Source organism: Pelophylax lessonae (assembly GCF_965119305.1).
Source record: "Pelophylax lessonae genome assembly, chromosome: 5".
Lineage (NCBI taxonomy): Eukaryota > Metazoa > Chordata > Amphibia > Anura > Ranidae > Pelophylax > Pelophylax lessonae.
In genome coordinates, this window is record NC_138772.1 from 388638748 (window position 1) to 388651906 (window position 13159).

General features: G+C 44.2%; 1 protein-coding gene across 2 annotated transcripts in view; it reads right to left on the reverse strand.

The window, feature by feature from the left end:
- ARHGAP28 (Rho GTPase activating protein 28) overlaps nt 1-13159 on the reverse strand; it is a 204531-nt gene that overhangs the window by 164437 nt on the left and 26935 nt on the right. Inside the window, exon 1 of one of the 2 annotated variants that reach the window (XM_082259734.1) lies at nt 11321-11574. The exons of the other annotated variant lie outside the window; for it this stretch is intronic. Coding sequence (XP_082115860.1) covers nt 11321-11553 — 233 coding nt within the window. The 5' untranslated portion in view covers nt 11554-11574. Of the gene's footprint in view, nt 1-11320; nt 11575-13159 lie in introns of those variants that run through there. 2 annotated transcript variants of the gene reach the window in all.

Below are 13159 nucleotides of genomic sequence, written 5' to 3' on the forward strand. Positions count from 1 at the left end.
TTTGCAGGCAGTGTGGGCTCAGGGGACAGCTGCTTTGGGCCCCACAACAATGACTGGACCCGGGGCAGCTGCCCCTTTTTGCCCTGTGTTAAAGACAGCCCTGACCACATCGGATTGGATAGTGGTGGGTGTTAGCGAAGATGTCACCGCTGACATCTACTGCTCCATAGGGGTGCATGGAGCATCCGATCAGGGCCACCTGAAACACTGACAGGCAGACCTGGTCGGAAAGCCCGTGTGAAAGGGCCTTGCTCTGTTGGAGGGATTCTCCCATCAACAATGATTGTGTTGATAGGGAAATCAAATGATTTTCTTGCAGGAAGAAAATCGCTCCATCTATGGTCGGCCTAAGAGCCTTTCTCATTTGCTAATAATTGAATGGATTATATATACTCACCGACCACTTTATTAGGTACACCTGTTAAATTGCTTGGTACCACAAATTGCTAACCAGCCAATCACATGGCAGCAACTCAATGCATTTAGGCTTCTAGATGTAGTGAAGACGACTTGCTGAAGTTCAAACTGAGTATCAGAATGGGGAATAAAGGGGGTTTAAGTGACTTTGAACGTGGCACGCTGTTGGTGCCAGGTGGGCGGGTCTGAGTATTTTGAAAAACTGCTGCTCTACTGGGATTTTCACACACAACCATCTCTTGGGTTTACAGAGAATAGACCGAAAAAGAGAAAATATCCAGTGAGCAGCAGTTGTGTGGGGGAAAATGCCTTGTTAATGTGAGAGGAGAATGAGCAGACTTGTTCAAGATGATAGACAGGCAACAGGAACTCAAATATCCAGTTGTTACAACCAAGGTATGCAGAATACCATCTCTGAACGCACAACACATTGAACCTTGAAGCAGATGGGCTACAACAGCAGGAGACCACATCGGGTGCAACTCCTGTCAGCTAAGAACAGGAGACTGAGGCTACAATTCGCACAGGCTCACCAATATTGGACAATAGAAGATTGGAAAACGTTGCCTGGTCTGATGAATCTCAATTTCAGCTTCGACATTCAGATAGTAGGGTCAGAATTTGGCGTAAACAACATAAAAAGCATGGCTCCATCCTTTCTTGTATCAACGGTTCAGGCTGGTTGCAGTGTAATGGTGGGGGGGGGGGGGGATATTTTCTTGGCACACTTTGGGCCCCTTAGTACCAATTGAGCATTATTTAAATGCCACGGCCTATCTGAGTATTGTTGCAGACCATCCCCATCCCTTTATGACTACAGTGTACCCATCTTCTGATGGCTCCTTCCAGCAGGATAATGCACAATGTCACAAAGCTCAAATCATCTCACCACTGGTTTCTTGAACATGACAATGAGGTCACTGTACTCCAATGGCCTCCACACTCACCAGATCTCAATCCAATAGAGCACCTTTGGGATGTGGTGAATGGGAGACTCGCATCATGGATGTGCAACCAACAAATCTGCAGCAATTGCGTAATGCTATCATGTCAATATGGACCAAAATCTCTGAGGAATGTTTCCAACATTTGTTGAATCTATTCCATGAAGAATTAATGCAGTTCTGAATCAAAAGGGGGTCCAACCCGCTACTAGCAAGGCGTACCTAATAAAGTGGCTGGTGAGTGTAGGTATGTTCTTTTATTACATAGTTTTGGCAAATCTAAAGGTGACCATACACTATACAATCTCCTTTAAAGCTGCCATCAACTATGTAGTGTCTGATTTGATACAAATTGGAATTCTGTCCAGTTCTGGTCGCCAGTCCTCAGGAGGGATGTGTTGGAGCTGAAGAGGATCCAGAGAAGGGCAACTAAACTAATTAGGGGTTTGGAGGACCTTAATTATGAAGAGCGTCTGAAATCGCTTGATTTATTCTCCCTGGAGAAGAGACGCCTGAGAGGGGACATGATAGCAATTTATAAATACCTCAATGGTGATCTCGGCATAGAAAAAAGCTGTTCAGTCGTAGGGAGTGCATGAGGACTCGGGGGCATACAATGTGATTAGGGGAGAAGCGTTTTAACCTCAGGCAACGAGGAGGGTTCTTTACTGTTAGAGCTACAAGATTGTGGAATTCTCTACCACAAGAGGTGGTTTCTGCGGAAAGTATGGTGGCTTTCAAAAGACTATTAGACGTACATCTCAAGGATCAGAACATTCAGGAGTATGAGAGATGATTACAGCCACACACACCTACACAGGTTGAAGTGGATGGACTATTGTCATTATTCAACCTCACATACTATGTAACTATGTAACTATGAATGAGCTGTTTAGATTTATTCTCCTAATAAATAGGATTGCCAAATCTCAGAGTCACCATACACATTACAATCTGACCATACAACCTTTGGAGAATCAACGTTAGATTTATCAAAACTATAAATACAAGTACCTACATACAATAAACCATTCAATTAATATCCAATATGGCAGGCTGTAATGATGGCCTCATACGCTCCAATTTTTTTTCTCTATCCAATTGATACGTTATTTGATCAAAACACTTAAATCTGTATACAACCGAAAAGCCATGACTTCCCTTTCCGGTGGACTTATACTCAATCTCGATTGGTTTCATTAAAACTGAATCGATTGGCCATGGCAGAATTGTTTTGTATTATTCGGCATCACTAAGGTACATTGATTATACAGTCTTATTCGGATTGATCGAATTATGAGAGTACATGGTGGAAACAGAGATGTGATTATTTACAATAAGTTCTGATCGTATTTTAAGGCTTTATTCACACAGCAATATGGAATTGCATGCAGAATTGGCTCAATTCCACCTGTGATTCCAAATTGCGTGGCAATCGCAGCACAATGCGCAGTGCGCATTTTGGTGCAATTATCCTTCAATGGCACCCCAAACGTGATGCACTTGACACGCGGCAATCAGGGAAAAAACGCACCTTTAAAAATGACATGACGCTTGTCAGGAGATTATTTTCAGGCAACAAACGCGCACAGGGCAGCACATTTAGGTGAATGCCTATGCGACATGCAGAATTGCGTGAAAATCGTGCTGTCAAAATCGCGTAGCGGGAACACTTGTTCCTGCTATGCAATAATGTGAATGGGGCCTAACTGTCAATCAAAATCCATCTCCCTATGTGTGGCATATCGATAGAATGGGATGTCGTCTATATATTGATTATTCCTATTGGAAAATAAATTGATAATTTATCTAAGCATGTATGGCCACCAATACAAACATAGTTGTTAGTAGATCTAAAGGGGATTGTACAATCAGATTGTACTGTGTGTGGTGAGTCTAGAGCAGATTATAGAAAGAGTGTACAATCAGATTATATAGTGTATTGCCAGCTTTAACCTAGTTGGGTAATGGAGTGCAATTTGCGTTAGATAGCATGGAAATACTTAAAGTAGAACTAAACCAAAACTAAAATAAACAGGACTAAGGTCCCTTACGGGGCGGGCTCCGCGGGGGAATCTGTCCACTGATACCCGCTGAGCAGGCTGATGACAAGTCCGTGCCTAATCTTCTTAGGCAGAGCAGACACGGACACAGCCCACTTTCCTTTATGGCCGTCGGATGTAAACGCATTGCCTACACTGACGGCATCTGATCTGATCTGCCAGACGGATGGGGAACAAATAGCCATCTGTCTGTTTTTAGCGGACAGGATCGAATCAGATGTCGTTTCAAAGGACACGTCTGTTGACACTTGCTGCTCCATAGAGGAAACTGGAGGGTCCGATCAGGTCTGCCTGAAAAAATGACAGGCGGACACCATCAGTCCACCTATGTAAAACATTTTGCACAAGGAGTATTGAGTTAAGTGTGGCTATGAGTAAAGGAGGATTATAACCCTTGTCAGTTTTGTTTCCCCATTCAGTCCCATTGGAGAGATTTCCCTTCACTTCCTGTCCCAAAGCCTAAACAGGATGTGGGAGGAAATCCCTGGTTGTCACCAGGGACATCAGATCCAGTGCCCCATTGAAAGATTTTCATTCTTTTCTTCTTGTGACAACTAGGGATAAGCACAGGTTTGGTCTGAAAGAAGTTCGGACTTCGGACTGAACCAAGAAGCAAGTTGTCACTCCTGCCAAATCAGTGTCGTGCTCCAAAACCTTGATAACTGCAGTATAGCCGCGTTTTTCTGCGTTTTTAAGCTTTTATCAGTTAGAACATTTTTACAGCTGAAAAACACCTCCTAAAACCCACTAGTTCTGGGTTATTTCCAGCCAGAAAACGCCCTGCCAAAAACTGCTGATAACAGCCTGTGTGTGCATGGACACATAGGAGAACATGCTGGGGAGTTTACTGGCTGCAGAAAAAATTGTCTGACGCCAAAAACAGGAGATGTAAAAACGTCCAGTGTGCATGAGGCCCAATAAATACACACTCACCTGTCCCAGGATCCAGCAATGCGGCCACCCGAAGCCTCGCTCCTCTCCCTCTCCCCTCCTCGACACCGGCATCACTAGTGTGGGCACCCGCCTGTGAAAACCTGCGGCTTGCATCCTGAATGGCCGGGCAATCTTCTGCGACCTCTAATGTGTCCCAGAAGATTGCAGGGAGGAAGGGAGAGAGAAGAACTTCCGCTCGAGCTGCCTTCCAGCAGAAGTGGTAGCTGCAAATACAGTGAAGGAGTTTAACCACTTTACCACCGGAGGATTTTGCTGTCTTCCGTCCAGGCCACTTTTTGCGATTCGGCGCTGTGCGACTTCAACTGACAATTGCGCGGTCGTGCGACGCCGTACCCAAACGAAATTTACGTCCTTTTTTTCCCACAAACAGAGCTTTCTTTTGGTGGTATTTGATCACCTGTGCGATTTTTACTTTTTGCGCTATAAACAAAAAAAGAGCGTTTATTTTGAAAAAATAACAATATTTTTAACATTTTTTTATATGAAATTCCCCCCAAAAAAGATGTAAAAACCAATTTTTTAAAAAATTTTTGCCCAATTTGTTTTCTGCTACCTATGTTTGGTAAAAAAAATCACAATAAGCGTATTTTGATTGGTTTGCGCAAAAGTTATTGCGTTTACTAACAAAGGGAAAGATTTCTGTCATTTTTGGTGTTTTTTTTTTTAACGTGTAATGGCGGCGATCTGCGATTTTTTTTGTGGGACTGCGACATTGCAGCGGACAGATCGGACCCTTGACTGACATTTTTTACACTTTTGGGGTTACCAGTGACATTACTGCAGTAATCAGTGCTATATATATATGCACTGTTACTGTAAAAATGACACTGGCAGGGAAGGGGTTAATTTTATTGGAGAGGGAGGGGTTAATGTATGCCTGGTGCTTACTGACGTGTAGGGGGGGAGGTGACTGAGTGAGTCATGGACAGATCGGATGTCCAGCTATGCTGAACACTCCGATCTGTCAGTCCCTGTCACTATGGAGATCCGCCCGCTGTGTTTACACACAGCGGGCGGATCTCCACACTAGATCCCCGGCGATCGGGGCAGAGCAGCGGCGATCGCCGCTGCTCCTCCCCTGGCCCGACTCCCGCTGTGAATGAAAACAGCGGGAGCGAGCCTCCGGCGGCGCGCAAGCACCGCCCAGAAGGGGGAGTGTCTGACGACGTTAATACTACGTCGTCAGACGATAACGAACCACTTTGCCGCAGTACTATTACCGTACTCGGTCGGCAAGTGGTTAAGCATGCATGGGATAGGCATAAGGCTATCCTTCATACAAGATAGGGCCAGGGACTATTCATAGGATTCAGATATATTGGGCAGACTAGATGGGCCAAATGGTTCTTATCTGCCGACACATTCTATGTTTCTATGTTTCTATGAGCGGTAATGGGAGCGGGTACCTGTCAAAACTAGGTATCTGCCCTCCCCCCCCCCCCCAAAAAAATGGCATGCCAAATGTGACATGTCAGAAGATCAGGAGGCCTTAAAGCAGAAGTTCCACTTTTGGAACTCCACTTTAAGGAATTGCAAGTCTTCTATTGAGTAGGCTCAATTGAGTTATTGCTCAATAAAGAACTTGATACAACTATTATATTTACAAAATCGTGTTGAAGCCCCCCCCCCCCCCCCATCACCATGGCTGCCCAAAAGTTTTGATATCTGAGATTTGTGTAAGATTGCAGTGCAGTATATTGTTCTAAATTACAGCTATTAGAGACTAAATGAAGCTAAAAAGTGAGACCTGGCAGCTTTCCTCTCTGGGATTAGTGGCGCAGTCAGCACGGTACTGGAAAATATGACTCTCTGCCATACCACCGTTATTTAAAATGTTTTCAGTTCTGAATGCTCTTGAAACCTCAACATCCTTCCTATCATCATTATACAGGATTTCTATAGCGCCAACAGTTTGCGCACTGCTCTACTTATCCATGACTATTCTAAAACATGATGGAAATCAAGCAACTCCCAATTTTTATGTACTAATAGTCAATAGCAGCTCCATTTTATTCCTAAGGCCCCTTTCACATGGGCTGTCCAATCAGGCTTGCCTGTCAGTTTTTCAGGCAGACCTGATCGGACCCTCCATTCACCCCTATGGAGCGTCGCATGTCCACTGACACCCACTGCTATCCGATCCGATCCACCAAATCCAGACGAATGGTGGTCCTATTTTCCATCCGTCTGGTGGGTCAGATTGGATGGGATGAAAATAGACAGGCGGTCTGTTTTCTTCCGATCTCCCCATAGAGGAGAGTGGGGATCTGACAGGTCCGTCTCTGCACAGTGATTGGAGACGGACCTGTCATCCACCTGCTCAGCCAGAATGAATGGAGCGATCACCGCTGAGCAAGCGGAGTCTGTCAATCGAATCCGCCCCGCGTAAAAGAGGCTTTACTGACCAGATTTTTTGGGTTGTACAAGGAATCAGACAACTACAGGTAGATATTTTCTAGCATTCTGGTTTGATTTCAATTACTAGTTCACACCAGTGCAACTTGTCATATGACTTGACAGTCCCATTTACGTCAATGGAACCGTTCAAATGGGTGCGACTTGAAAAAAGGTTCTTCTGTGCAACTTCATTGCGACTGGCATTGACAAGCCACAAAGAAATCGCAATAAATAGTCAGCTTTGAAGTCACGCTGAGTAGCGTGATTTCAAAGCCGCACTGGCGTGAACCAGGGCTTTGGGTATATTCACGCAGATGCGCTGGGAAAATAATGGTTCCTTATGAATGCAATTCACAGCAGTGCCTTGCGTTGCATTTGCACAGCGCTGAAAATAAGTACGGAATGCACTACTTTTTTTCAGCACAACGCAATACAAACGTTCAAATGCATGCAAACGCACATAAGCGCGATGCACAGCAAGGCAAATCCAGGCAAACAAGACTAAACAAACGCAATGCATGTAAAACGCATGACAACACATTACAACAAAAAGCATGCAACCCCCATGCGTGCGTTCAAGGATGGGTTGTGGTGTGAATGTGCCCTAAAGACTGCTGATCCATTCAGATAATCATCAGTATTTGTTTGTTTTATATACAGGCTCAAGACACAGAAATATTTTCTTTCTGACATTAGTTTGTTTAAAGTTTCTGCAGGATTTTAAACAGTTTGTCGCAGACACCCTTTGTAATCTGTCTCCCACCCGTGCGACAAATGGCGCAAAGCGCGACAAATGAATTTGCATGCTGGAAACATTTACATGAATTTGTCACAGATGCCTGACCATGGATACAAATGACTTCAACATCACATTGGCCATTTTTTTTCTTTTTAAACATTGATATGAGGGCACCGTGCACCCGGGTACGTGCGCCCATCCCTGCGTACCTGGCAAACTCAGCTGTGTGGGTCAGGGTCAGTACAGCCCATGTGTGTCCATTCACTAAGATGGGCTGCCTACGTGCAGCTCGCCACAAGTACAAAAACATAAACATGCGACTTTTACGCTACATGGGGGTGAGTGATTGTGTGAATGAGCCCCTATGCCACATGATGAGATTATCAGACAAATGATCATCCATTTTTTTGCATGCTAGTCTCATATCGAAAATGAAGAGTACGAGTCTTGTATGACATAAATTTGGAAGTGATGTCATGTGTTGTGGTGTATTATTTTGTTGTATTTTCGAACGACAACTGTACTGGTTAAATGAAAATCGTACAAGAAAAATGTCCATGCCTGTCTGATTGGATAATTACGCACAAATTGTCCTGATCGGCTCCAAAAGCTGTGTACTAATGATCAGATTATCGTACGATTGGTTCCAAAGCGGTATTTGTCGTACCATTTTCTCATCACATGTACGGGCCCCATTAGGCTTCAATGGGGTGTCTAAAAAATGTCTGAAAAACTTGAGTATTGCACGTTTTTCATGCGATTTTGTTTGCCTCTCGTTCTGCTAGTAACTAGCTTTCCATTGGCTAAAACAAAATGCTCAAGCCCAAAAATGTGAGAACAAACACATAAAAAATGCTTCACGCAACCTGAAGAGTAAACCTAGCCGAAGGGCTCATTCTCACTTTGTGGGGTGCCCTTTCTGCACTGGATAAGTGCAGGTTACCAGCGGAGCACATAGAAAAGAATTGTCTTCTAGGTGTCCTGTTCACACCACAATGCTGATCTGATGTGTGGTGCAGTGTGGAAAATGAAGCATCTACATTTTTCTGCATCACACTGGACGGCGCCGCATGTCACCACACTGCAGCACAATGCATTGCGACATGAACTTAGTGTCACCGTGATACTTCAAGGTTAAAAAAAAAAAAAGAGTGAAAAGAAAAAGTGTGAAACATTGAGTGTGCAGTAAAACGCTAAGTAGGTAGTAAAACACTGAGTGTGCAGTAAAACGCTATGTAGTAAAACGCTAAGTATGCAGAGTGCACAGTAAAATGCTGCATGCGCAGTAAAACGCAGTGTAAGCAGTAAAACGCTGAGTAAGCAGTAAAATGCTGCATGTGTAGGAAAACGCTGATTACACAGTAAAAGGCTGCATGTGCAGAAAGAAGCTGAGTACGCAGAAAAGCGCTGCATGCGCAGTAAAATGCTTAGTACGCAGTAAAATGCTAAGTACGCAGTAAAACGCTGCATGTGCGATAAAATGCTGAGTATGCAGTAAAACACTGAGTATGCAGTAAAACGCTGCATGCGTGGTAAGACGCTGACTACGCAGTAAAACGCTGCATGCATGGTAAAACGCTGAGTACGCAGTAAAATGCTGTATGTGCAGTAAAATGCTGAGTACGCAATAAAACATTGCATGCGTGGTAAAACGATGAGTACGCAGTAAAACATTACATGCGCAGTAAAATGCTGAGTACGCAGTAAACCGTTACATGCGTATTAAAATGCTGAGTACGCAGTAAAACGTTACATGCGCATTAAAACGCTGAGTACGCAGTAAAACGTTACATGCGCAGTAAAACGCTGAGTACGCAGTAAAACGTTACATGCACATTAAAACGCTGAGTACGCAGTAAAACGTTACATGCGCAATAAAACGCTGAGTACGCGGTAAACCGTTACATGCGCAGTAAAACGCTGAGTACGCAGTAAAACGTTACATGCGTATTAAAACGCTGAGTACGCAGTAAAACGTTACATGCGCAGTAAAACGCTGTGTACACAGTAAAACGTTACATGCGCATTAAAAAGCTGAGTACGCAGTAAAACGTTACATGCGCAGTAAAACGCTGAGTACGCAGTAAAATGTTACATGCGCAGTAAAACACTGAGTACGCAGTAAAATGTTACATGCGCAGTAAAACGCTGAGTACACAGTAAAACGCTGCATGTGCAGTAAAACACTGAGTACGCAATAAAACATTGCATGCGTGGTAAAACGATGAGTACGCAGTAAAACGTTACATGCGTATTAAAACGCTGAGTACGCAGTAAAACGTTACATGCGCAGTAAAACGCTGTGTACACAGTAAAACGTTACATGCGCATTAAAAAGCTGAGTACGCAGTAAAACGTTACATGCGCAGTAAAACGCTGAGTACGCAGTAAAATGTTACATGCGCAGTAAAACGCTGAGTACGCAGTAAAATGTTACATGCGCAGTAAAACGCTGAGTACACAGTAAAACGCTGCATGTGCAGTAAAACACTGAGTACGCAATAAAACATTGCATGCGTGGTAAAACGATGAGTACGCAGTAAAACGTTACATGCGCAGTAAACCGCTGAGTACGCAGTAAAACGTTACATGCGCAGTAAAACGCTGAGTAAGTAGTAAAACGCTGAGTACGCAGTAAAACGTTACATGCGCAGTAAAACGCTGAGTAAGTAGTAAAACGCTGAGTACGCAGTAAAACGTTACATGCGCAGTAAAACGCTGAGTACGTAGTAAAACGCTGAGTACGCAATAAAACATTACATGCGCAGTAAACCGCTGAGTATGCAGTAAAACGTTACATGCGCAGTAAAACGCTGAGTACGCAGTAAAACGTTACATGCGCAGTAAAACACTGAATACGCAGTAAAACGCTGAATACGCAGTAAAACGCTGAGTACGCAGTAAAATGCTGAATACGCAGTAAAACGCTGAGTACGCAGTAAAACGCTATATGCGCAGTAAAACGCTACATGCGCAGTAAAACGCTGAGTCCGCAGTAAAACGCTACATGCGCAGTAAAACGCTGAGTCCGCAGTAAAACGCTACATGCGCAGTAAAATGCTGAGTCCGCAGTAAAACGCTGAGTACGCAGTAAAACGCTATATGCGCAGTAAAACGCTACATGCGCAGTAAAACGCTGAGTCCGCAGTAAAACGCTATATGCGCAGTAAAATGCTGAGTCCGCAGTAAAACGCTGAGTACGCAGTAAAACGCTACATGCGCAGTAAAACGCTGAGTACGCAGTAAAACGCTGCATGCGCAGTAAAACGCTACATGCGCAGTAAAACGTTACATGCGCAGTAAAACGCTGAGTACGCAGTAAAACGCTGAGTACGCAGTAAAACGCTACATGCGCAGTAAAACGCTGAGTACGCAGTAAAACGCTATATGCGCAGTAAAACGCTGAGTACGCAGTAAAACGTTAGATGCGCAGTAAAACGCTGAGTACGCAGTAAAACGTTAGATGCGCAGTAAAACGCTGAGTACGCAGTAAAACGTTAGATGCGCAGTAAAACGCTGCTTTTTACATGCAGACTAGTGTGAATGTAGCTGTATAGGAGCAATTCAAAGGCTGTCAGAGAGAAGTCTAAACTTTAGAAAACTTTCTATGAAGATCTCTGAAATGCAGAAGTTTAAAGCCCCCCATCCCCCCTGACTCTGGGGTCGCATACAGCTGACCATTTCATTCTTACTGACCTGCCTGTGAAGACAGCACAGGAGCTGACAATCTATGTGTCAGGATGGATACAATGAGCGCAGATCTCCGGAGGGATGGATCCCATAGTGAGCGGTGTAGAAGGACTTACCTGATGCAGGTGAGTAGGTTCTCCTCCGCCATGGTCCGGGGTGGGGTGTATGAATGGTACCCTGTGAGGACCACACTGGCAGAATCATTGATCTCCATTGTAGCCGGAGTCCCGGAGCATGGCTTCCCTCCCGCAGCCCTTTGTGATGAGACTGGGGTGAGAGCAGGACAGGAGGAAACACCGCCCCCACCCACCCCGACAGACAGCCAGTGTCTGAGCTCCTCCGGCTGCATGGAGGGTGTCCTGTCACTTGGAGGATAGAAGAGTGACAGAGAGATCGGGGTACACAGGACTGTCCCCAGGAACTTTCATCCTCCTCTCTGCTCTGTGGGTTCTTTTCATCCGCAATCACCAACTTCCCTTAAAGCGGAATTGAACCTAAAAATGAAAAAACCCTGCAAGATAGGATTTGGATGACAGAAGAGAATTGTATTGACCTCTCCTGTTAGAACTGCTTCTCCCTGCCTGTCAGTGGTAATGTACACTGAGCCACACGTGCGCAGATTAGCGTCAATTTACAGCGCCGCTTTGCGTGGAAGCGATCCGGCCATTCAAGCGGCCGAACAGACCGAACCCAGAAGGAAAACTGGGGGGAAGATGTATGCACCAGTGTTCATTTCATCTACTAAAATATTTTCATCTACTAAATTACCAATTCTGGAGCGGAAGGATTTGCCCCCTTAATGACCAGCCCATTTCTTTTTGCGATTCGGCACTGCGTTATTTTATCAAAAAATTGCGTGGTCGTGCGACGCTGTACCCAAAAAAAATTGATGTCCTTTTTTCCACAAATAGAACTTTCTTTTGGTGGTATTTGATCACCTCTGCGATTTTTTATTTTTTTGCGCTATAAACAAAAAAAGAGCGACAATTCTGAAAAAAAAATTTTTTTTCACTTTCTGCTATATAAAATCCCCCCCCCCCCCCCCCAAAAAAAAAAATGTAAAAATCAAAATTTTTTAACATTTAAGGCCAATTTTCTTTTCTGCTACATATTTTTGGTGAAAAAAAAAAAATCGCAATAAGCGTATTTTGATTGGTTTGTGCAAAAGTTATCGCGTCTACTAACTATGGGAAAGATTTATGTCATTTTTATTGTTTTTTTTTTTTTTTTTTTTACTAGTAATGGCGGCGATCTGCGATTTTTCGCGGTACTGCGACATTGCGGCAGACAGATCGGACCCCTAACTGACATTTTGGACACTTTTGGGGGGACCAGTGACATTACTACAGTACTCAGTGCTAAAAATATGCACTGTTACCGTAATAATGACACTGGCAGGTTAATACTGGGGGTGATCAAAGGGTTAAATGTGAGCCTAGGGGAGTGTTTTCTAACTGCATGGGGGCGTGGCTTGTGAAATGATCACAGAGACCTGTGATCCTATATAGAAGGATCATAGGCACTCTGTGATCATTCCAGAGAGAAGAACGGTCTGCTGTGTTTACAACAGCTGACGTTCTTCTCTCACAGCAGGGAACGATCGCGGGTGTCAGACGGCAATCGGAGTCACCTGCCCCATTCATCGGGATCCCCGCTGCCAAGTGTATGCAGGCGTGCGACCGACATATACCTACGTCAGTTCCTGCAGGAGGGGCTGCCTGCCTCAGTATATCTGTGGCGGGCGGTCCTTAAGTGGTTAACATTATTTTATTCGACTAAAACATGACTAAAATGAAAACACTTCAGATAACTAAAATACGACTAAAACTAAAATAGCATTTTAGTCAAAAGACTATGACTAAAACTAAATCGACATTTGCTGCCAAAATTAACACTGATATGCACTGTGACCAGTGGGAGCGCTGACAGCTGGATGGGGTCATTTGACAGGTAAG